Source organism: Gobius niger (genome assembly GCF_951799975.1).
Source record: "Gobius niger genome assembly, chromosome: 22".
Classification (NCBI taxonomy): Eukaryota; Metazoa; Chordata; class Actinopteri; order Gobiiformes; family Gobiidae; genus Gobius; species Gobius niger.
Window position 1 is genome coordinate 11939431 of NC_136873.1, and position 24295 is coordinate 11963725.

The following is a 24295-nucleotide window of genomic DNA, read 5'->3' on the forward strand; positions in this document are numbered from 1 at the left end:
AGACCTCTCGGAGAACTCTCAAAGACCACTCGGAGAACTCTCAAAGACCTCTCGGAGAACTCTCAAAGGCCTCTCGGAGAACTCTCAAAGACCTCTCAGAGACCTCTTGGAGAACTCTCAAAGACCTCTCGGAGAACTCTCAGAGAACTCTCGGAGACCTCTTAAAGACCTCTTAAAGACCTCTCAAAGACCTCTCAAAGACCTCTCGGAGACCTCTTAAAGACCTCTCGGAGAACTCTCAGAGACCTCTTGAAGACCTCTCGGAGACCTCTTAAAGACCTCTCAGAGACCTCTTAAAGACCTCTCAGAGACCTCTTAAAGACCTCTCAGAGAACTCTCAAAGAACTCTTAAAGACCTCTCAGAGACCTCTTGAAGACCTCTTAAAGACCTCTCAAAGACCTCTCAGAGACCTCTCAAAGACCTCTCAGAGACCTCTTAAAGACCTCTCAGAGAACTCTCAGAGACCTCTCAAAGACCTCTCAGAGACCTCTCAAAGACCTCTCAGAGACCTCTTAAAGACCTCTCAGAGACCTCTCGGAGAACTCTCAGAGACCTCTCAGAGACCTCTTAAAGACCTCTCAGAGACCTCTTAAAGACCTCTCAGAGACCTCTTAAAGACCTCTCAAAGACCTCTCAAAGACCTCTCAAAGACCTCTCAGAGAACTCTCAGAGACCTCTCAGAGAACTCTCAGAGACCTCTCAGAGACCTCTCAGAGACCTCTCAAAGACCTCTCAGAGAACTCTCAGAGAACTCTCAGAGACCTCTCAGAGACCTCTCAGAGACCTCTCAAAGACCTCTCAGAGAACTCTCAGAGACCTCTCAAAGACCTCTCAGAGAACTCTCGGAGACCTCTCAAAGACCTCTCAGAGAACTCTCGGAGACCTCTCAAAGACCTCTCAGAGACCTCTCAAAGACCTCTCAGAGAACTCTCGGAGACCTCTCAAAGACCTCTCAGAGAACTCTCAAAGACCTCTCAGAGAACTCTCGGAGACCTCTCAAAGACCTCTCAGAGAACTCTCAAAGACCTCTCAGAGAACTCTCGGAGAACTCTCAAAGACCTCTCCGCAGCTCTCTCCGGTGAGACAGGTCCTTTATCGATTGCTCCTCCCCTTCGAGGCTCATTATTGTGGAACAGCTCCCCCTGGTGGCCGCGTATTACGCCGTTTGTGACTTCTTCACTCTCAGCTTTAGGCCTAATTTACGATTCAGCGAGTCTCAAACGCACTTTAAATAAGTACGTAAATCATCCAAAGCGACAGATCACTTCCTTTGCCTTAACGGACGAGAGCTTCTGTTTCACCCACAGGGGGCGCTAAACCTTCTCCGATGTTGCTCCCTTTGCGGCGTCTGTATCTTCTCTGATCATTCACCTGTTCTGCCCAAAACGAGACGCACGGATGGACGACATCGCAGCGTCTCCTTTAGAAAATCCAGATTATTTTACGTAAATAATAGATCTAAATATATCGTGTTGGTGTTTGTCTGAGGGAAGAAGCCAGTGTAAAGTTTTAGCGCGAGCAGCTCACGGCTCGAGGCCTTTGTTACATTTTCATTGTGTCGCTTTTATGTTTCGCTGATGTAGAAAGTCAGAGCTGGACGATGTCGACGAAAGGGAAAATCTGAATAATACTGGGGACTTACAAAGCATCAGAAATATGCAAAATGTGCTGGAAAACATGTTCATTTCCAGTGTCGCTCATAAAGAGGATTGTCCTGAACAGGCGACGAAAGGGCAGAAAAAACACACATTTTTGTACTTTTTTTCAGGTTTTTTTTTTTTTTTTTTACATTTTTTCCAAATTTTCTTAAATTTTCCTCCCATAGTTTCCACTATCCCCACCACATTTTCCTCCAATTTCCCCACTTTTTTTTTTTTTTTGCAATTTCCCCATTGTTTTTCCTTTTTTTTTCATCCCCTCGTACATTTATTCCAAATTTTTTTTCTCAATTGTTTCCACTATCCTCACCCCATTGTCCCCCAATTTCCCCCCCTATTTTTCCCAAATTCTTCCAGGTTTTTTAAAGATTTTTTAATACATTTTTAAGCTTTTTTTTTTCACTTTTTACCCAATTATCATTATTATTATTATTATTTTTAGCATTTTTCCCACTTTTCCTTATTTTTCCTCCTCACATTTTCCCACTATATTTTCTGCAATTTTCCCTCATTTTTTCATTTTTTTAATAGATTTTTAAACATTTTTTTCCCACTTTTCTTCCCTTTTTCCTACTATCTCCAACGCCATTTTTACCCCCATTTTTTCCAAATCCCCCCCCCACACACATTTTTAAAAGATTTTCAAGCCATTTTTTTTTTCTCATTTTAAGTAATTTTTTCCACACTTCTCCCATATTTTTTTCCACTTCAGATTTCCAAATGAATCTGGATCTGATCGTGAGACGATTTTTGCAATTTCACCATTGTTTTTTCCATTTTTTTCATCCCACCGTACATTTTTTCCAATTTTTTTTCTCAATTGTTTCCACTATCCTCACCCCATTTTCCCCCAAATTTCCCCCCTATTTTTCCCAAATTCTTCCAGGTTTAAAAAAAAAAAAGTTTTTTATCAATGTTTAAGCTTTTTTTTTTACTTTTCACCCAATTCTCCAATTATTATAATTATTGTTTTTTTGGGTTTTTTTTAAATCATTTTTTCCCACTTTTCCTCATTTTCCCTCCCCACATTTTCCCACTACATTTTCTGCAATTTTCCCTCATTTTTTCTTTTTTTTTTTCTAGATTTTTAAACAATTTTTTTTCCACTTTTCTTCCCTTTTTCCTTCTATTCCTACAAATAAAGATTTCACCCAATTTTCCAATTATTATTATTATTATTATTATTATTATTTTTAACATTTTTCCTCATTTTTCCTCCCCACATTTTCCCACTATATTTTTAGAAATTTTCCCTCATTTTTTCATTTTTTTTTTCTAGATTTTTAAACAATTTCCCCCCCACTTTTCTTCCCTTTTTCCCACCTTCTCCAACCCCATTTTTACCCCCAATTTTTCCAAATCCCCCCCCACACATTTTTAAAAGATTTTCAAGAGATTTTTTTATTTCACCTCCCCACTCTGGGGGAGGAGAAGTATTCTTAACCACGCTGGTTTTTGTTTATCAGCCTGAAATCTGGAAGCATTTTCAGTACACGGCTCCAGATCCTGTCAATCAAGCTCTGTTGAAGCCCCGCCCTTTTGCCCTTTTAAGGAACAGGCTGCGTAGGAGGAGCCAGAGCGGCCATTAAGGCTCACACAGGACTCGGGAACCTTTTCTGTGAATGGGGTTGAATATTAATCTATCTGTAATTATTGTATCTATGGTTAGAAAACAGATTAAGATCGTAAAGTCACGGGACAAAATCCACTGAAGCAGAAACGATCGGGGTCGGACGCCTGGACTCTCATTGGTCACGGTCGTTTCTGAAGCAGGTCCGCTGTTTTTATCTCAAAGTGAACGATTCGGCGAAATAAAAAATGTGAATAAGCTGCTCCGTTAATCAAACGGGAGGGCGAGGTGTCTTGCCCGAGGACACGCCGTCCGCCAGGCCTGAGCCGAGACTGCGCCGGCGTCAGCTCCGTCTGTTTTACTGCTGTAACTTGGGGGAAAAAGATTGTAAATGATTTCTAAAGTGAATGTTTGTGGAAGCCTGAGCCGTTTGCTGAATGTACCTGAGCCTTATTCAGCCGTATGTTTGCCTCCACTCGACCATCTTTGAACCATTCGTATGTTTTGCGTTATTTTTTACTTTATTTTTCTGTCCGTAGTTGGAGCCAAAAGCCGAAGCCTGTAGCGCGTTCTGCTCTGCCTTTCCGTCACGCTGGTTTTGCTGTTTTTATGTCCATGATAAACTTTATTTTTCTTTGTGGATTTGCAATAAACTAATTTAAGTAGTTCGTCTGTGTTCATTCCTGTAACGTTCTGTCATGTGATCATTTGGAGCGGCAGCCGATGGACACGGACGGCGTCATAGAAGGGGGCGTGGCCTCGCCGAGGGGGAGTTTGGTGTTTAGGAGCTTTCAGTGCGATGGTAGAAGTTAACGAGGATAAAATGTTGAATAACCTAAATAATGATGCTCAAACATGCACGTCCTTGGCTTCACATGTCTTAATATTTACATAAAATAATAGTCCTTGTCACATTTTTGTTTAATTTTTCTCATTTTTTTCACATTTTTGTTGAATATTTCTCATTTTTTTGTTGAGTTCTATGTCAATTGTTGTCGTCTACCATATTTTACCTCTTATTTTTATCTCATTTATTTTAATATTCTTATGCATGCCCCTATAGCAGGGGTAGGCAAGTTTTCTTAACGGAGGGCCAATGTTTTAAATTTTAAAGGTCCTATATCCTGCAAAATCGACGTTTTGGAGCTTTTAGCCATGTTGTTTTGCTATTTCCTTATCAAAAACACCCCCAGAGTGGTTTGTGGCTTCATTCACGCAGCTCTCAGTAATCCTCCTGAATCCTGCTCTCTGAGGCTCCGCCCTCCTGCTCTCTGAGGCTCCGCCCTCTCCTGGTGAACGACTGAGTGTTCAGTTGTGACGTCACAGCGGAACGGAAGTGCTCGACGTCTGTAAAGTAATGTCTTACAGCCTGGTTTTAATTTGTGAAACAGCTTTTTCATTATTTCTGTCATAAGAGAGAAACAAAAAAAAAAAAAAAAAAGGATGTGCCCGAGGTGCTTCCAGGTCAGCTGAGGCCAAAACAAACACCCCTGAGCGTCTGAACAGATCAGTCATGTTTGCGCTGCAGCTGAAGATGGAGCTCGTTATAACTGGACACACCTGTTCTTTATTCTTACCTAACGATCATGTCACGGAGAAAAAGAAGCGCGTTTGGCTACGAGGACGGGAGTTTATTCAACCTTTTTCAAGAAGAGGCCACTCAGCTGTTTTTTTCTCCGGGATTCAGCGACTTTCACCAAAATGGTGTTTTTCTGTGACTGTCTCTGATGGATGTTTGTGAACCTTCACCAGAACCAAAGTGGATTAACTTTTATAACCAACGCGAGTCCCATAATGTAAACAGCGATGGACCAGAGCGGTGAGTCAGTCCAAACGTGTGTTAGCTTGTGTGTTAGCATATTAGCTTGTGTGTTAGCATACTAGCATGTGTGTTAGCTTGTGTGTGTTAGCCATTTATGAAGCTGTGTTGCAGATGTCAACTCCGTATAACTGCATCGTGAAGCAATTTCACTTATTCCTGTTTATTTATATTACGGTAAAGTATGTGCGGAGAGAGGGGGCGGAGTTAACTGAATCGAAGCGTTGTGTCTTCCGGGTTTGAAAAATACCTCCAGAAAACACTTATATTTATCACAAAAGTGAGTGCTCCATAGTGGTAGAGGTACAATATATCATATACATGCCTATACTTAACTTTGGAATGGCTAAAATAGCATGATATAGCTCCTTTAAAAGACCGAGGGCTGGAGCCGCCAGTGTTAGGCCAAAGTAAAACACCACACTGGAAAAACTACCATCTTAACCTCTTAACTCCCGCCTGAACCGAGAGGATCTTTTTCTTCACGTCATCAGATTTTTTTTCCATCATTTTTTTGTTGGGTATTCAACTCATTTTTGTAACTCATTATTTTGGTCATTTTTTCGTCACATTTTTTGTCATTTTTTGTCAAATTTTTGTTATTTTTTTGTAGCATTTTGTCACATTTTGAAAATGTGCTTGGTTCAGGTGGGAGTTAAGGGGTTAACCTCTAACTATACTGCACCTTGTTGTTTTATTTATTTATTTATTTTACTGCTTGTGAACATTGTAATCTGAACAGATCATCAATAGTGCCCTACTTGTTTTGTACATGGAATTGTAAAAAATAAATAAAAAGATGCTCCTGCACAGTTTGCCCGGAGGGGGCGGTAGCGCGCTGACGTCATCGCCTTAAACAGCCGCAGAAGAAGAAGCAGGAATCATGGCGGCTCCACAAACTTCGGTTTCACTTTGCTTCTGACCGAGTGTTTCTGCGGAAGAACCGCTAAACAAGTTGGTATTCTCCCTCCTGTGTCGCCGGGCCCGCTGGTCACATGCCTCTGGAGCCGCCCCGCTGTCCGTGAGAGCGAAGGTACGTCTCACTTCCGTCCAAACGTGCCGCGAAGTCCGACAGAGCTAGCGCGGTTAGCACGGAGCTAACGCGAGCAGACAGCGCTGAATGGAGACAACTCTCAGACAACAGTTGCTTTAGGCGTCGCGGAATCTCCAAATCATCCCGTTTCTGACCCGTGTGTGTGACAGCGGGTCGTCTCAGGGGGAGGGTGGTTTAAGAATGACCGGAAGTACAGAAATGATCGCGTTGTTGTGGCTGTTTCTCAGCTTGTTTACTAAATGTAGCGTCACGTTGTTGTGGAGTTCGGGAAAGTCTACAGTTACCATGGAGATCGGCCATCTTTGCAGCTGTTAGCATACATTTCCATTGACTAACATTAGCTAAAAACAGTTTATAAAGTGGAGAAAATAACCGTGGAACAGCTCCGTAAGCTGCTGAGTTACTGCTGGTAAATACACCTAACTCACTGTGGCGTCCAAGTGTTTTAATGTGAACAATAACGCCAGTATTTTAACTTCTAAAATCTCCATAAGTTTACAACTGCTGCTAATCCCATAATGCTTAGCGATATGACGTCACATTCCCGAACTCTTGAGGCGTCCGAAAGTGCAGACAGTTTCCATATGGTTAGTGCTAGATCGTCTGCTCCGGAGGGACGGTCTGCTGTGGAAACGTGAGATATCATGACACAAATTAAGGTTAGGGGAATGGTTAACCTCTTAACTCCCGCCTGAACCGAGAGGATCTTTTTCCTCACGTCATCAGATTTTTTTTCCAACATTTTTTGTTGGGTATTCAACTCGTTTTTGTCGTTTTTTTTGTCACATTTTGAATCAATTTTTTGTCACATTTTTGTCATTTTTTCGTCAATTTTGAATCCATTTTTTGTCACGTTTTGTCATTTTTTAAATCAATTTTTTGTCAATTATTTATCAATTTTTTGTGACATTTTTTGCCACTTTTTCATAAATTTTTCGTCACTTTTCTGTCACATTTTTGTTAATTTTTCGTCAATTTTGAATCAATTTTTTGTCATTTTTTTGTCACATTTTTGAATGTTTTTAATCATTTTTTTGTCATTTTTTTGTCAATTATTTATCAATTTTTCGTCACATTTTTGTCATTTTTTCGTCAATTTTGAATCAATTTTTTTGTCATTTTTTTGTCACATTTTTGAAATTTTTTAATCATTTTTTTGTCATTTTTTTGTCAATTATTTATCAATTTTTTGTGACATTTTTGTGACATTTTTGCCACTTTTTCCATCAATTTTTTGTCACTTTTCTGTCACATTTTTGTCATTTTTTAAATCAATTTTTTGTCATTTTTTGTCAATTATTTATCAATTTTTTGTGACATTTTTGCCACTTTTTCATCAATTTTTCGTCACTTTTTTGTCACATTTCCATCATTGTTTTCGTCTCAGTTTTGTTGCTATTTTCACACCTTTTTTCCAGAAGCTTTTGGATTGGAGAAACTGTGCTCGGTTCAGGTGAGAAAATAAACAAAAAGACGATTAAATAGTTAAGTAGTGGTATCTTATGTACAATGACCAAGGACCTTGTGGGGACAAAAGTATAAACTGTAAATAATGAAGTAAACAGACTATAAACTAGGATCTTATAGTATATAGTCTACAGTCTGACAGCAGTGGGGATGAAGGCTTTGCGGTAGCGCTCCGTCCTGCACTGAGGGTGTCTCAGTCTGCCACTGAGAGAGCTGCTCAGCTCTTCTACAGTCCCGTGCAGTGGGTGGGAGGTGTCCATGATGGAGGTGAGCTTGGCTAACACCCTCCTGTCCCTCACCTCCTCCACAGAGTCCAGGGGGCAGCCCAGGACGGAGCTGGCCCTCCTGACCAGCTTGTTCAGTCTGTTCTTGTCCCGCTCTGTGCTGCCCGGGGCCCAGCACACGGCAGCGTAGTGGAGAGCAGAGGCCACCACAGAGTCATAAAAAGTCCTGACTCAGGAGGACCTCAGTCTCCTCAGAAGGTGAAGGCGACTTTGGCCCTTCTTGTACAGGGAGTTGGTCCAGTTTATTGTTGAGGTGAACACCCAGGTACTTGAAACTGTCCACCTCCTCCATGTTTCCCCCTGGATGTTCAGCGATGTGTGCGGTCGTGACTTCCTCCTGAAGTCAATCACCGTGTGCGATGTTGGGCAGTACAAAGGACGTTTACCCACGAGAATAATAGAGAAAACATTTGTACATTTTCTTTTTTGGAAAAAAAAGTAGAGTTGTTTAGAGTTCGGGAAATAAGCGGATTCTTCATCTCACCGAGCGCAAAGCATGCTGGTCCAAGTTAAAGGTCAGGCCGTTAAATGTGCTCATTAACATCCTGAACCATCCCTTTAAGACGACCCTTTTCCATTTCTGTTGCCGTAACTCTCCCTCCCTCTGCGCTCGTGTCTCCGCAGGACGGTGGCCTGTGATGGAGGGCGTCAGCTGGAGCGCCTCCCCGCTCCCCGAGGCTTTCAAACGCCCCAGGACGGCCGACACTCTGAACCGCCTGGCCAGCTTCATCGCCCGGGTCGAATGCAAACCGGGCCTCGGCAAAACCTGCAAGCCCCTCCCTCCTGAAGACGCGCACCACGAGGCGAACCACGAGGCGAACCACGAGGCGAACCACGAGGCGAACCACGCGCTGCCCAAGCCGCACCGATGCCCCGGCTGCGGCGAGGGGTTCTCCCTGCGCTCGTCCCTGCAGCTGCACGACTGCGGCGCTCCCTCGTGGGCGGCGAGCGGCCCGAGCTACGCCGCGTCCCTCATCCCCAACAAGTCCGTGGTGGTGGTGTTGGACCGCGGGCCGTACGCCTGCGCCCCGTGCGGGAGGGGGTTCATGCTGAAGCAGGCGCTCTTGCACCACCAGCAGGCCGGGCGCTGCGCCGACGAGCCGGAGGACGCCGGGGACACCGACACCGCCTCCGAAGACGAGTCCTCCTCCTCCTCCTCCTCCTCGCACTCCGGCGACGCCCCGGCCGCCCAGAGCGTCTGCGGATCCTGCCCCGGGGCGTTCCGCGACACGGACGGGCGGGACGGGGCGAACGCCAGAAAGGCCAGGTCCAAAAAGGGCGCGTTCTGCTGCCGGTCCTGCGAGATGGTGTTCCGCAGCACGGCCGCGCTCGCCAAGCACCGCAAAGCCAAGCACCGGCGGGGGCTGAACCTGCCGGCGCAGCTCGCCCTGGGGCTGCCGGCCCGCAAGCACCGGCGCACCCACACCTACACCTGCCAGGTCTGCAGCGAGGTCTTCATCCACCACCTGTCGCTGTGGGCGCACAGGAAGAAGCACCCGGCGGCCGACGCCAAAGACGGCACCGGAACATCGACCGGAACATCGACCGGAACATCGACCGGAACGCCGGAACCTGGGGGTAAAGCGGCTCCTGGTGAACTCTCGATCCGGGAAAACGCCTCGACAAAAGCCGCGTCCGTAGCGAAGAAGTTTCCCCCCAAATCGCATAAACTTCCCGTCCCGCCGCCGCCGCTGGGACGCGCAGAAGTGCCTGAAGACGAGGCGGAGTTGGAGCCGGACGAGGAGGACTTCCCCTGCCCGTCCTGCCCCAAGGTCTTCGCCCTGCACTCGGAGCTGGCGGCCCACGTGGAGCTGCACCAGTCGGCGGTGAACAGGAGCCGCTGCGGCGTGTGCGACAGCGAGATGGACTCCCTGAACTGGCCCGGGGCGAAGAGGCTCCGGCCGTACCACTGCCTGCTCTGCCAGACCGGCTTCTCCGCGCTGGACACGTTCCTCTCGCACTGTCAGAACCACCTGCGGGACAAGGTGGAGGAGGAGACGTGACTCCGGGAGGTTTGGGTTCACGGGGCGGTGCGTCACTACGGCTGCGTTGTGCTAAACAAACTCACTTTTGTTTTCGTTCAAATCGACTTCTCTCTCATGAAAGGATTAACCGCTTAACTCCCGCCTGAACCGAGCAGTTTCTCCAGCTTTACCCCCAATCCAAAAGCTTCTGGAAAAAAGGTGTGAAAATAGCAACAAAACTGAGACGAAAACAATGATGGAAATGTGACAAAAAAGTGACGAAAAATTACAAAAATGTGACAAAAACGTGATAAAAATTTGACCAAAAAAATTATGAAAATGTGACAAAAAATTTACAAAAAAATTGACGAAAAATTTATGAAAAAGTGGCAAAAATGTCACAAGAAATTGACAAAAATGTGACAAAAAAATGGATCAAAATTTGATCAAAAAATTATTAAAATGTGACAAAAAAAATGGACCAAAAAAATTATAAAAATGTGACAAAAAATGGACACATTTGATTAAAAAATGACAAAAAATGTACGAAAAAAAATGACAAATGTGACGAAAAATTTATGAAAAAGTGGCAAAAATGTCACAAGAAATTGACGAAAAAATGACAAAAATGTGACAAAAATTTGATCGAAAAATTATTAAAATGTGACAAAAAATTGACAAAATTTGATTTAAAAAAATGACAAAAAAATTGATTTAAAAAAATTGACGAAAACATTGACACAAAATGACAAAAAAGTGACAGAAATGAGTTGAATTCCCAACAAAACAAATGATGGGGAAAAAAATCTGATGACGTGAGGAAAAAGATCCTCTCGGTTCAGAAAAAGTTGTCACTTTTTCATCACATTTTTCTTACTTTTTTGTTATTTTTTCGTCACACTTTTGTCACTTTTTTGCCACATTTTTCTTACTTTTTTGTCATTTTTTCGTCACTTTTTTGTCATTTTTTCGTTGCATTTTTGTCACTTTCTTTTTTTAAATGTGACAAAAAATGGACAAAAAAATTGATTAAAAAAATTGACGAAAACATTGACAAAAAAATGACTAAAAAGTTACAAAAATGAAAAGTGAAAAAATGTGCTGACGTGAGGAAAAAGCTCCCCTCGGTTCAGGCGGGGGTTAAGAGGTTAAACGAGAGCTCACTGATATAAACGTAACAAAATGTACTGGAATGTTTCTGTCATTGTGTGTTTGGATGTAAAGTCTCTCAGCATGAAGCCCAGCGCTCACCAGCGGCGCCGCAGGTCATGTGACCCGCGTCCAGATAGATACAGACGGCATCTCGAAAGGGGTGTGGCTTCGCCGAGGGGGGGGGGGGAATAGTTTATGCAATAACTGATGGAACGTATTTTTAATGATCACTTTATGAGTTGGGAGTTTGGTCGAGACAGACTTTAGTGACTCGATGAAAGCCTTTGTTTTTGTTTGAATGAAAGATGTGTTTATGATCGATCAATGAGGGGAAAATAATCATGATTATTGGATTGGTTTAACCGCTTAACTCCCACCTGAACCGAGCACAGTTTGCTCCAGTTTGGCTTTACCCCAATCCAAAAGCTTCTGGGAAAAAGGTGAGAAAATGGCGACAGAACTGAGACGAAAACAATGATGGAAATGCGACAAAAAAGTGATACAAAATTGACGAAAAAATGACAAAAAAACAAAACAAAAAAATGACAAAAATGTTACAAAATGTGACAAAATAATTAGAAAAATATGACAAAAAAATGAACAAAATGTAACAAAAAAAGACAAAAATTTGATGAAAAATGGACGAAAATGTGACAAAAAATGACCAAAAAAAATGATAAATGTGATAAAAATTTGACAAAGTACAAAAAAAATTACAAAAAATGACAAAAAATTTGACAAAAAAAGTTACAAAAATGAGTTGAATAACCAACAAAAAATGCTGGAAAAAAAAATCTGACGTGAGGAAAAAGATCCTCTCGGTTCAGGCGGGAGTTAACCTCTTAACTCCCGCCTGAACCGAGAGCATTTTCTCCAGTTCAGCTTTACCCAAATCCTGTAGGCCAGTGTAACGCCTCATTTGAAAGCTAAGATCTACAAAACTCATCTAAATGGATCTTTTTCCTCACGTCATCAGATTTTTTTCCCAGCATTTTTTAGTTGGGTATTCAACTCATTTTTGTAACTTTTTTGTAAATTTTTTGTCAAATTTTTGCCACTTTTTTTTTATATGACAAAAACTTGATTAAAATTTGACCAAAAAATATATAAAAATGTGACCAAAAAAATGACAAAATTTATTTCAATTTTTCATCATCTTTTTTTGTCCATTTTTTGTGACATTTTTGCCACTTTTTCATCATTTTAAAAAAAAAATATATTTCATCATTTTTTTGTCATTTCTTGTCATGTTTTTGGTCTTTTTTATGTCATTTTTATACACTTTTTTGTCAATTTTTCGTCACTTTTTTGTCACAATTTTGTAATTTTTTGTCAAATTTTTGTCAATTGTGAATTTTAGCAATTTTTTCATCAATTTTTCGTCTCTTTTTTTTGTCACATTTTTATCACATTTTTTTCCACATTTCTTTCATTTTTTTGTCAATTTTTTTATCATTTTTTTGTAATTTTTTGTCACATTTTTTCACATTTTTGTCAATTTCTTGTGAATTTTTGCCATTTTTTCATAAATTTTTTGTCTCTTTTTTTTGTCAATGTTTTCTCACTTTTCTCTCACATTTCCATCTTTGTTTTCGTCTCAGTTTTGTTGCTATTTTCACACTTTTAGATTGGGGTAAAGCCAAACTGGAGAAACTGTGCTCGGTTCAGGCGGTAGTTAAGGGGTTAATGTCGAAGGATATTTTTTGCAGGTTATTATCGAGTCGGCGACACAGTTCCGCTCCTCTCGTGCCTGTTTTCCTCAGCAGATCTGTATCGCGGCGCGAGGTCGAGCGCGAGGTCGGTGTTTTTGCGCCTCGTGAGCGCTGGGCTTCAGGTGAATGTGTTTGTGAATCCAGTCGCTTCCAGATACTGATCAGGGTGAACATAATGTAAAGTCTGCTGTTCTCTTCATGTGCCTTCTTCACATCACGATCCAGAAATGCCAAAACCTGAAAACCTCGGGGTAAAAATCACAGACGTCCGAGGAAGTGTTGCTAATATTTAATGATCTAAAGTCATTCCCTTCAAATCAAACGTGTCGTGATCCTCGGGGAACTGTGTAGAAACATAAAAGTCAGTGTTTTATGTTTAATGTCGAGATGATGAACTAGAATAAACACTGGTCAAATACTGTGAATATTTTTTTGAGCTTTACAGAGTTTTCTATTTTTGTCTCACAGAATTAAAACTGTTTTTGCTGCAGAAGTGAACGAGTAAATGTATTTTGTGACGTATTCCATCACTTTGTCTAATCAGAGAACAGTTTTCTGAATACTTTTAGATAGACAAACAATAATACATTCCATGAGAAGAAGAGCAGGAGTTGGATGAAGAAAAAAATATTAAAAACTCCTGCCTCATTCTTTAACCTCTTAACTCCAACATGAACGGATCCCGTTTTCTCCAGTTTGGCTTCACCCTAATCAAAAAGATTCTGGGGGAAAAAAGCACCAAAACAGCCACAAAAAACGAGAAGAAAACAAAGATGTAAACGCAACAAAAATGTGACAAAAATTCAACAAAAAGTGACTAAAATCTACAAAATGTGACAAAAATTCAACAAAAAAGTGACAAAAATTCAACAAAAAAGTGACAAAAATTCAACAAAAAAGTGACAAAAATTCAACAAAAAAGTGACAAAAATTCAACAAAAAAGTGACAAAAATTCAACAAAAAGTGACAAAAATTCAACAAAAAGTGACAAAAATTCAACAAAAAAGTGACAAAAATTCAACCAAAAAGTGACAAAAATTCAACCAAAAAGTGACAAAAAATTCAACAAAAATGTGACAAAAATTCAACAAAAATGTGACAAAAATTCAACCAAAAAGTGATAAAAATTCAACCAAAAAGTGACAAAAATTCAACAAAAATGTGACAAAAATTCAACAAAAAAGTGACAAATTCAACAAAAAAGTGACAAAAATTCAACAAAAAAGTGACAAAAATTCAACAAAAAAGTGACAAAAATTCAACCAAAAAGTGACAAAAAATTCAACAAAAATGTGACAAAAATTCAACCAAAAAGTGATAAAAATTCAACAAAATATGACAAAAATTCAACAAAAATGTGACAAAAATTCAACAAAAAAGTGACAAAAATTCAACAAAAAAGTGACAAAAATTCAACAAAAAAGTGACAAAAATTCAACAAAAATGTGACAAAAATTCAACAAAAATGTGACAAAAATTCAACAAAAATGTGTCAAAAATTCAAAAAGAAAAAGAAAAAAAAAATACAAAAGGTGAAACAACACAGCAACAACGCGAGGAAAATGGTCAGTTTTGTGGGTCTTAGCTTTCAAATGAGGTGTTACACAGGCCTATATAAAGGCCAAAAGAGGACAGAGTGCATTTGGTTTAGGCGGGTGGTAAGAGGTTAAAAAAAAGTTACAAATTAGATTAAATCTTTTTTGAATCCTTATTTTATTTTAGGAGGAAAAACAGGTCAACATTAAAAGTTCTTAATAATATTGTGCAAAAATATAAAAATAACTGAATACAGGGACGTTTTCCCTTGATTTTTGGAAAGTAACTGTACTCTAAATACTCTCAATGAGCTTTGGTAAAGTCCTGATTAATGCATCGCTCCGCACTTGCGCCTCCCTGCCAGACAGGGGCGCGCGAGAGCGTTAGTTCCAGTTATTGACGTCACTTCCTGCTCCCGCACGCACGCTTTCCTTCCGCGACTTTGTGAAACGAAACGGGGACGACTTTAGAGCTTTTTAGCCACAAACGAAGACAAAATGAGCAAGGCGCACCCCCCAGAGCTGAAAAAGTGAGTATCACAGGGAAACTCTCAAAGCCTTTCATCATTACGACTGAAAAGCTGCGTGAACGTCACTAATGCGTGGTTTTAACGGAGCACAAAGCTACCGTTAGCATTAGCATTTCAGTCTTGTACCGACACATCCGAACTTTTACCTTTGTTTTCTTATTTCGCCAGGTTTATGGACAAGAAGCTTTCACGTAAGTACAACAAACGAACTTTTAATCACATTTCATTAAGAACAAGATAATAATAATTGATAATTGATGATGAACTGATGCTGCAGTGAAGCTGAACGGAGGCCGACACGTCCAGGGAATCCTCCGAGGCTTCGACCCCTTCATGAACCTGGTGTTGGACGACAGTCTGGAGATGGGCCCCGGCGGTCAGCAGAACAGCATCGGGATGGTGGTGAGTGCTTTTACCGGGCTCATGCACCGTGTCAGAGGCCCTTCCACCCCCTCCTTCCCCAACTCTCCCGTGGGTTTAACGTCTGTAATTGGGCTGGACAATGCGGCAAATAAAAAGTCTAATATTGAACGATTTTGATCTTATTTTCGATTTGATTTTCTCTTAATAAATACATGTGGCTTATGCATGAACTTAGACATATCTTTTATACAAATCTCAGCTCAGACAAAAACAAACACTAGTCTTTAATTTGACATCATAAAATCTTCTGTTGTCTCGTGTTTCTGCCGAAGAAACGACTAAACCTGACGATTATAAAGTCCCATGACGCTGATTGAGATGTGGGATCAAAACTTCGATTCATTTTCAATTCATTAATAATTGCCTAACGCAGTGGCGCGCACAGACTTTGAGGGGCAGGTGCTCAACCAAGACAAAAGGGCACGACCGCCGAAAAAAAGAAGTGATTTTTCTGTAACTAGTGACACTAACAGACCATTGATTAACACAGCAACATAAAGTGTCCAATTATATGGACCTAATACTAAACTAGATGTTCTTTAGAGGATGATGTAAGACTATCACAAGGCTCTGCACTTAAGTTTAGCACAAATACAAATAAATGATGCAAAGGTACGATAGCCTACACTTAAAACATCTGGCTTGTCCATGTCAAAAAATATGTTAAATAACAATAATCCAGGGCTGTTCATGTTCCTGTGCTCCTCACACAGACAACAGTGCCCAGAACCCAGGCACCTCCTCACCCTCCTCTCTCCTCTGTCTCCTCAGCTCACTCTGCTCTGACCCTGGTCTACCCTCAGCCCTGACTTAGTCTGAGTAATACAGCTCATTTTCAGAACATTTTATTGCGCGACAAAACAGAACCGCTAAAGTGAGTGACTTCTTACTTGTCCTGACGGTCTCGACACGCACGGCAGCGCTGACGTCCTTGTCCCGACGGCCCTTTCGTTTCTTTTCCCCTTAATAATCCAGTCATGTCGCGCTGGCTCGTTCATAAAGTTCTTGAATTTACTCAGTTCACTTTACTCCCGCGTCTCCCTAAAATGGGCTGTACCATCTTCTCAAACGGGGAAACACGGGGACAGCACATCAGCACATTATTGATCAGGAGCGTCAGCGCCGCCGCGGCTCGAGAGGCGGAGGAGGAAGGAAGAGCGATTTGAAGTTGTTGAACATTAAAACTGTATTTTCAGCACATGTTGGCTCAGTAGGGCAAATATCTAAGAACAATAAAATAAATAATAATATTGGGGAGAAAAAAACAGGTCTCGAGAAGGGCACTTACAGGGCACAGGGCAAAGGGGCAGGTGCTTGAGCATCACCTGGGCTCTATCTGTGCACGTCCCTGCTGCGGCAGGCAACAAATAATCGTTTGAATAATCGTGATTTCAATTATTACTAAAATAATCGTGATTATTATTTTTTCTATAATCGAGCAGAAACTCCACCTCGTGCTCTTAAAACACATCACCTTGTGAAGCAGCAGATCGTCAGGAAGTCTCTGCTCCTTCACTGGAGTCGTTTCACTGCAGAACGTCTGAAACGCAGATAAAATGGCCGCACGTTTGGCGGACATTTTACCATTTAGCCATTTTACAAATCGTCTGTTTTTAAAAGCATGAATTAACCTCTTAACTCCCGCCTGAACCGAGAGGATCTTTTTCCTCACGTCATCAGATTTTTTTTTCCAGCATTTTTTTGTTGGGTATTCAACTCATTTTTGTTACTTTTTTTGTCATTTCTTTGTCGTTTTTTGTCAATTTTTTGTCAATTTCTTGTGACAATTTTGTGTCTTTTGCCACTTTTTTTTTTAACAATTTTTCGTCACTTTTTTTTCCATCAATTTTTCGTCACTTTTTTGTCACATTTCCATCATTGTTTTCATCTCAGTTTTGTTGCTATTTTCTCACCTTTTTTCCAGAAGCTTTTGGATTGAGGTAAAGCCAAACTGGAGGAAAATGTGCGCGGTTCAGGTGGGAGTTAAGGGGTTAATAGAATTAATTTAATTTATCGCCCAGCCCTAATTGAGATTTGTTTTTGTCAATATGGCCTGCTCTAGTTTGTAGAATCCATTCTAAACAACATAACAACTACAGATGTGAAGGACTGTAGTGCAGCTGGAACAGGGAACATCGTTAACTATTTGGAGCTGATTAAACTAAATGTCTGATGTGTTTTGTCCCTCAGGTGATCAGAGGAAACAGCATCATCATGTTGGAGGCTCTGGAGCGAGTATGAGACCAACGCACGGAGATGATTTAGACGAATGTTTTCTTTTTTTTTTAGTTTTGTAACGTGGCGCGTCTGACACCGAGCGCCCGCCTGTGTTTGTACATTTTCTATTATGTTTCTCGTGAATAAATCCTTTCTTTCTAAACCTGTCGGAGTTTCTTTTAGGTCTCACTTTTTTTATTCTGTTATAGATCTGTACGACACACATTAATCCCAGACTTGTCAGGATGTTTTCATCATAACTCGGGCGACAGTGATGCAGATGGTGGAGCGGGTCGTCTCACTGTGGGTTTGTTATCGGGCAAGACACTTCACCCTCTTTTAGTTTTGAGTTTTTTTAGGATTTCTGGTAGGTTTTAGGAATAGACCCTTTAATTGTAAACATTCCAGGCTTATCTGGAGGCAGGAAGTGAAATTCCTGTCATGGTAACGGTAAACAAAAGTCTAACTGTTTTTGGAAATATCAGATAAACCTTATTTTATCGTCTAAAATGTCGTTCCTCTTGTTCTTGCACCTTAAGTCACAACATCTTATTTCTCTTGATCACTTCCTGCCTCCAGATGATGTCACTGATGATGGCAGTTCACGGGTCTATGGCAGGGGTAGGCAACGTCAGGCCCGGGGGGCAAATTCGGCCATCCAGAATAAATAAAACCTTTGGCCCCCAAGAGAATTTTGAAGAAGCATTTATTCATAAATCAGAGACGAGAGAAAAGGATTCTAACATGGGGGAAAATACTGTCAATATTTTCACCTTACCCAGCAAAACACTGCAAATGTGTAGCTCGTATAGCACATTCTCTCCAGTTTGGCTTTACCCCAGTGCAAAGGTTTCTGGAAAAAAAGCTGTGGAAATGGCAACAAAACTGAGACGAAAATAATGATGGAAATGTGACAAAAAAGGGACGAAAAATTGATGAAAAAGTGGCAAAAATGTTATAAACAATTGGACGAAAAAATGATAAAAAATCAACCAAAAAATGACAAAAATTTGATAAAAAATGACAAAAATGTGACGAAAAAATGATAAAAAAAAAATGACAAATTTGACAAAAATTTGACAAAAAAATGATAAAAAAATGACAAAAATTTGACAAAAAAAGTGACGAAAAATTGATGAAAAAGTGGCAAAAATGTTATAAAAAATTTGACGAAAAAAATGACAAAAAATCGACCAAAAAATGACTAAAAATGTGACAAAAAATGACAAAAATTTGATAAAAATGTGACAAAAAATGACAAAAATTTGACGGAAAAATGATTTTTAAAAAATGACAAAAATTTGATAATAAATTGACGAAAAATGGACAAAAAATGTGACAAAAATTTGACAAAAATGACGAAAAAATGACAAAAAAGTTACAAAAACGAGTTGAATTACCCAACAAAAAAGATGGAAAAAAAATCTGATGATGTGAGGAAAAAGATCCTCACGGTTAAGGCGAGGGTAAACTCTTAATAAAATACTATGTTTTATGTCGGACCCAGACACGTGACCGGGAGTGGGTGGGACTTTTAAGCTCTATTACCAATCAATGATCAATAACTCAAGAACGAAACGAACGACACCATAGATTTATTTTCTAGATCCGCCCCTGCATCCGGGTCTTAAAAAGCTCTACATTTGACCTCCTGTGCTCTTATTGTGAAATCCCGCGCCTCATCAGCTGACCGCGCGCTTTATTGTGAAGGCGCGTTGTCGTCACGTTCCGCCGCTTACGTCCCCGTTACGCCGCGGTGTCGTAAGCGCTGACGTCGGACGGTGGTATGTGGAAAGTAGCAATGTCGGAGGAGGTCGGGAAGGCGATCCAGTCCGTGGCGGAGCGGGTGAAGGCGGCCGCGGCTCGCCGACAGAAGGTGAGCGCGGCCCCGGGGGCACCGCAGCTGCGGCTCCGGGGCGCCGCTTGTCCGTCCGCTTCCCACGCGGCGTTTACGTAAGGCACGCTTCAACCTTTGGACGAGGCTCCCCCGGACCTCGCGCGCGTGGCTCACAATCAACATTTATTTACTATTTGTGTCAATCATGAGCGCCCGGTTGTGTTCACGCGCGGAGAACCTGCGGGGGTGAAGGAAGCTCCGCGTTTCCGCCGCTTTCTCCACGGGAACATCTCCGAGCTTCAGGATGTGACCTCGGGACAGAATGTGCTTCGGTGTTTGCGCTCGTGCGGCGCCGTAAGTCGAGTGTTTGTGTAGTTTTAGTGGGAATGTGTAGGCGGTGAAAAGGTCCGTGTGATGCTGAAGTTCCCTTTAAAAGACCTGGTCCCGTCCTGGTCTCCTTCACCTGGAGCTCTGACCAACTCAGGAGGAGAAAACCGAGTAAACCGGCTCTAAACTGATGATAAACTGGTCTAAATACGGTCTATGTCAGGACTAAAGACGGTGCTGTCAATCAGATTCAACAGTTATTATAATGTATTTATTATCATTAAAATAATGTTTTGCAATATATCGCGATACGTCTGTGTTTTGATACAAATACCGTATCGGAAACCATGTGTTGCAATACGAGCGATCGCTGTTATTGTTACTTCCGCAATTTTCGCCGGATGTTTTGGTGAATGGTCGGCAACAGCTGATGCAGACAGGCTCTAACTCGGGTTTATAAAATGATAGATCTGTTACAGCGCAAGAGAAGCAACGCCCTGTTTATGGACATTGTTTATGCTGATTATAGGATTTTAATAAAATGTTTATCAAATATGAAAATGTAAAATGCCGACCACGGCCAACGGATGTGACGACATCGCGATCGCTCGTATCGTCTGATACTCAGCACGTCCGGCTGTTCAGGACGGCCGTCCCTGATCAGGGACTGACTCCACTTCCATTCACTTGCAAACAGTATTTAGGCAAATTATATTTCGACCAATACAGACGTGTGGCACAGATGTTTTAACAGGCACTTCTCCACAAAACATCTATTCCAGTCATGGAACATCATCACTTAAATCACAACATTAACCTCTTACCGCCCGCCTGAACCAAACGCATTCTGTCCTCTTTGGCTGTTATATAGGCCTGTGTAGCGCCTCATTTCAAAGCTCAGGCTCAGCATCTAAACGAAAAAAATAAATAAAAATCAAGCAAAACATGCGTCTCCCTGCTGTACACATTCCACCCCAGAAATGACCCCTGACCCCCCCCGTGATTTTCTCCCTAGATCCGCCCCTTGACTTTAAAGGAATAGGCCACTGTTTCTACATACTGAGATATGCTCTTACCTGACTTTAGTCGAGTTAATATATCCCCGTCTGGTCTTTGTCCGTGCGCTCACACATACGCAGCCTCTCCCACATGTCACATAGCTCCAAAAAAGCTCACGATAGAAGCTGCCAAGCTCTTCCACGTGTTCCCTATTTAAATAAAGTTACGTGAAGTGTTTTCATGCGAAGTATATTTACACAGAAATGTAGCCTGTGGATTTTATAAGCAAATAAAGAGGGGGACTATATTGTGAGGCGTAATGATACGAGGAGCAAAACGTCCGCGCAGTAACTCCTAAAGGTTATTGACGGAAGTGAGCGGGGGAAGCCTCTGTGGGAGAGGCTCCGTTTGCCTGACAGAGCGCACGGACAAAGGCCAGACGGGGATATATTAACTCGGCTAAAGTGAGGTAAGAGCATATCTCAGTATGTAAAAACGGTGGCCTATTCCTTTAAGAGTGAACATTAACAGCCCTAGTCTAGACTGAACCAGGTGTAAACTCGGGCTGGGTTTTAATTTCATTTAGAAAATGGCAGGTGTCTAAACCAAAACTAACACCGCTACCACTAAAACATAGGGCTGTGCAATTAATCGAAATTCGATTACGATTTCGATTACAACAGTAAACTATAACAAAATTAGCATAATCGCAAAAAATCGATTATATATATATATATATATATTTTTTTTTTAATTTTTATATTTAAAAAAAAAAAAAATTCTAATTTTTAATTTTTTGATTTTTGTCACTTTTTTGCTGGATTTTTGTCTTTTTTTCTGCTGGAATTTTGTAATTTTTCTGCTGGATTTTTGTCACTTTTTTCCTGGATTTTTGTCACTTTTTTGATGGATTTTCGTCTTTTTTCTGTTGGATTTTTGTCACTTTTTTGATGGATTTTTGTCATTTTTTTTAAATGGATTTTTGTCATTTTTTTGCTGGATTTTTGTCACTTTTTTCCTGGATTTTTGTCACTTTTTTGATGGATTTTCGTCTTTTTTCTGCTGGATTTTTGTCACTTTTTTGATGGATTTTTGTCATTTTTTTTTAATGGATTTTTGTCATTTTTTTGCTGGATTTTTTTCACTTTTGATGGATTTTTTAAAGGCAACAATAATCGTTTGAATAATCGTGATTTCAATTATGACAAAAATAATCGTGATTATTATTTTTTCAATAATCGAGCAGCCCTACTAAAACACATAGGAGACACAGACAGTCTCCTCTCAGCCCCGCCTGCTGTAAAACCATGAGGATAAGTGTGATGTAGTAACTGTTGACCTTTGCCCTGCTGCTCCTCAGACTCTGCCCGTCGTGGCTCCGCGCCTCGTGGCCGTCAGTAAAACCAAACCCCCGGAGATGGTGGTGGAGGCCTACAGGCACGGGCAGCGCAACTTCGGAGAAAACTACGTGAGTAAACGAACGCCTGGACGGACTGGAGGGACTGGAGGGTTTAAGGAGAGAAGCTGCAGGTCAGAGATTCATCACACTGTGGTCAGAGGAAAAACACATCAAACTTACCCTTTATTTATGCTGGAGATTCATCCAGGAAGTGACTCCAACATGTCTGTGTCACGTCTTCATTCACAAATACTGACATGTTTGGTATCCACGTGTAGCAGGAAAGGCTGTGACCGAGGATTACAACCCAAAACTGAGCGACAAAAACAAGGATGAAAAAAAAGCGAGAACAAATTTACGAAAAACTGACAAAAAATGTACAAAAAAATGACAGAAATTGATAAAAAAGTGAGAAAAATTGAGAAAAAATTGATGAAAAAATGACAAAAAAATGGACAAAAAAGTGATAAGAATTTGACAAAAAAAAAATGCGAATAATTTGACGAAAAAGTGACAAAAAATTTACTAAAAATGTAAAAAAAAAAAGTAAAAAAAAATGGACAAAAATTTAACAAAAAAGTGAGGAAATTTGACAAAAAATTGAGAAAAAATGGACGAAAAAAAAATAGACAAAAAATTGACAAAAAAATGACGAAAAATTGAGAAAAAATGGACGAAAAGTGACAAAAAATGTACTAAAAATGGACAAAAAAGTAAAAAAAAATTGACAAAAAAGTGAGAAAAAATGGACGAAAAATGGAGGAAAAATGGACAAAAAAGTGATAAGAATTTGACAAAAAAAATGCAAATAATTGGACGAAAAAGTGACAAAAAATTTACTAAAAATGTAAAAAAAAAAAAAAGTAAAAAAAATGGACAAAAAATTAACAAAAAAGTGAGGAAATTTGACAAAAATTGAGAAAAAATGGACGAAAAAGTGACAAAAATTTGACAAAAAAATGGACGAAAAAGTGCAAACATTTTACAAAATGGACAAAAATGACAAAAATGGACAAAAATTACAAAAAAATTACAAAAAATTGACAAAAAAGTGATAAGAATTTGACAAAAAAAAATGCGAATAATTTGACGAAAAAGTGACAAAAAATGTACAAAAAAAGGAAAAAATATTTGACTTACATATTTTATGTCAGTAATCTACATTTTCTTTCCTCTTCACCTGCAGCGTCTGTTTTTATCTCCCACTTTTGGTCAGACCTTTGCTTTGTTTCTCTCCTGCAGGTAAATGAACTCGTCGACAAAGCCTCAGACCCTATAGTAAGTAAAGTAAAGTAAACGATCATATATTACTCAGAGATCCATGTTCCTGATGCGTTTGTTCTGTAGATTTTAGAATCCTGTCCGGACATTAAGTGGCACTTCATCGGGCATCTGCAGAAAAACAACGTCAACAAACTATTAGGTGAGTCAGAGTCAGGACTTTTATGGTTTGGTTTGTTTTATTAGGCTTGAGTGAGTGAGATGTTTGTCGATGTTATTGAAGACGCCTTAGAAACAAACTGTAAAGCTTGAAAATAAGTGAATCTTTGAAGAGTTATCTTACAGTCTGTGTGTTCGGTCGCAGGCGTGAAGAACCTGTTCCTCGTGGAGACCGTGGACTCGGTGAAGTTGGCCGACAAAGTGAACAGTTCGTGGGAGCGGCTTCAAGGCGGCAGCGCCCAGAAACTCAACATCATGGTCCAGATCAACACCAGCGGGGAGCAGAGTGAGTGCGGCGGCCATTACGGGGTTTACGTCTGTAACTGCTGGAGCTGTGTCTGCCATTCTGGAAGAGCACAGAAGGGCCACCGGTCCCGCCTCAACCGAGCTTTACCCAAATCTAAAAGCGAAAAAGAAAAGCATCAAAATAGCGAGAAAAAGAGGATGAAAAGTCAACAAAAACGTGAGAAAAACACAACAAAAAATGATAGAAAAAATGATTAACATCTTATCTTAACTCCCACCTGAACCGAGCACATTTTCTCTAGTTTGGCTTTACCCCAATCCAAAAGCTTCTGGAAAAAAGGTGAGAAAATAGCAACAAAACTGAGATGAAAACAATGATGGAAATGTGACAAAAAAGTGAGAAAACATTGATAAAAAAGTGATGAAAAGTTGATGAAAAAGTGGCAAAAATGTCACAAGAAATTGACAAAAAAATTACAAAAATGTGACAAAATGTGATAAATATTTGACAAAAAAATTACAAAAAATTGATTAAAAAATGCCAAAAAAATGACAAATAAATGACAAAAAATTGATAAAAAATGTGACAAAAAAATTACAAAAATGTGATAAATATTTGACAAAAAAATGACAAAAATTTGATAAAAAATGACAAAAAAA

At 40.4% G+C, this 24295-nt stretch overlaps 3 protein-coding genes across 3 annotated transcripts in view; all 3 read left to right on the forward strand.

Moving 5' to 3' along the window:
* Positions 1 to 5930: 5930 nt before the first annotated feature.
* LOC306981219 (uncharacterized protein) lies at positions 5931 to 9863 on the forward strand. The gene is made up of 2 exons (XM_079580781.1): positions 5931 to 6081; positions 8478 to 9863. Exon 2 carries the CDS (start codon positions 8492 to 8494, stop codon positions 9854 to 9856), a length of 1365 nt encoding a protein of 454 aa, XP_079436907.1. The 5' UTR covers positions 5931 to 6081; positions 8478 to 8491; the 3' UTR covers positions 9857 to 9863.
* A 4752-nt stretch (positions 9864 to 14615) lies between these two features.
* On the forward strand, positions 14616 to 17511 carry snrpg (small nuclear ribonucleoprotein polypeptide G). Its single transcript, XM_079581075.1, has 4 exons — positions 14616 to 14747; positions 14916 to 14938; positions 15025 to 15149; positions 17361 to 17511. Exons 1-4 carry the CDS (start codon positions 14716 to 14718, stop codon positions 17409 to 17411), a joined length of 231 nt encoding a protein of 76 aa, XP_079437201.1. The 5' UTR covers positions 14616 to 14715; the 3' UTR covers positions 17412 to 17511.
* Positions 17512 to 19126: 1615 nt separating this feature from the next.
* Positions 19127 to 24295, forward strand: part of LOC306981220 (uncharacterized protein) — a 76346-nt gene continuing 71177 nt past the window's right edge. Inside the window, exons 1-5 of the mRNA XM_079580782.1 lie at positions 19127 to 19263; positions 21911 to 22018; positions 23192 to 23227; positions 23297 to 23372; positions 23535 to 23708. Of these exons, the coding sequence (XP_079436908.1) occupies positions 19174 to 19263; positions 21911 to 22018; positions 23192 to 23227; positions 23297 to 23372; positions 23535 to 23708 (484 nt within the window). The 5' untranslated portion in view covers positions 19127 to 19173. The remainder of the gene's footprint in view (positions 19264 to 21910; positions 22019 to 23191; positions 23228 to 23296; positions 23373 to 23534; positions 23709 to 24295) is intronic.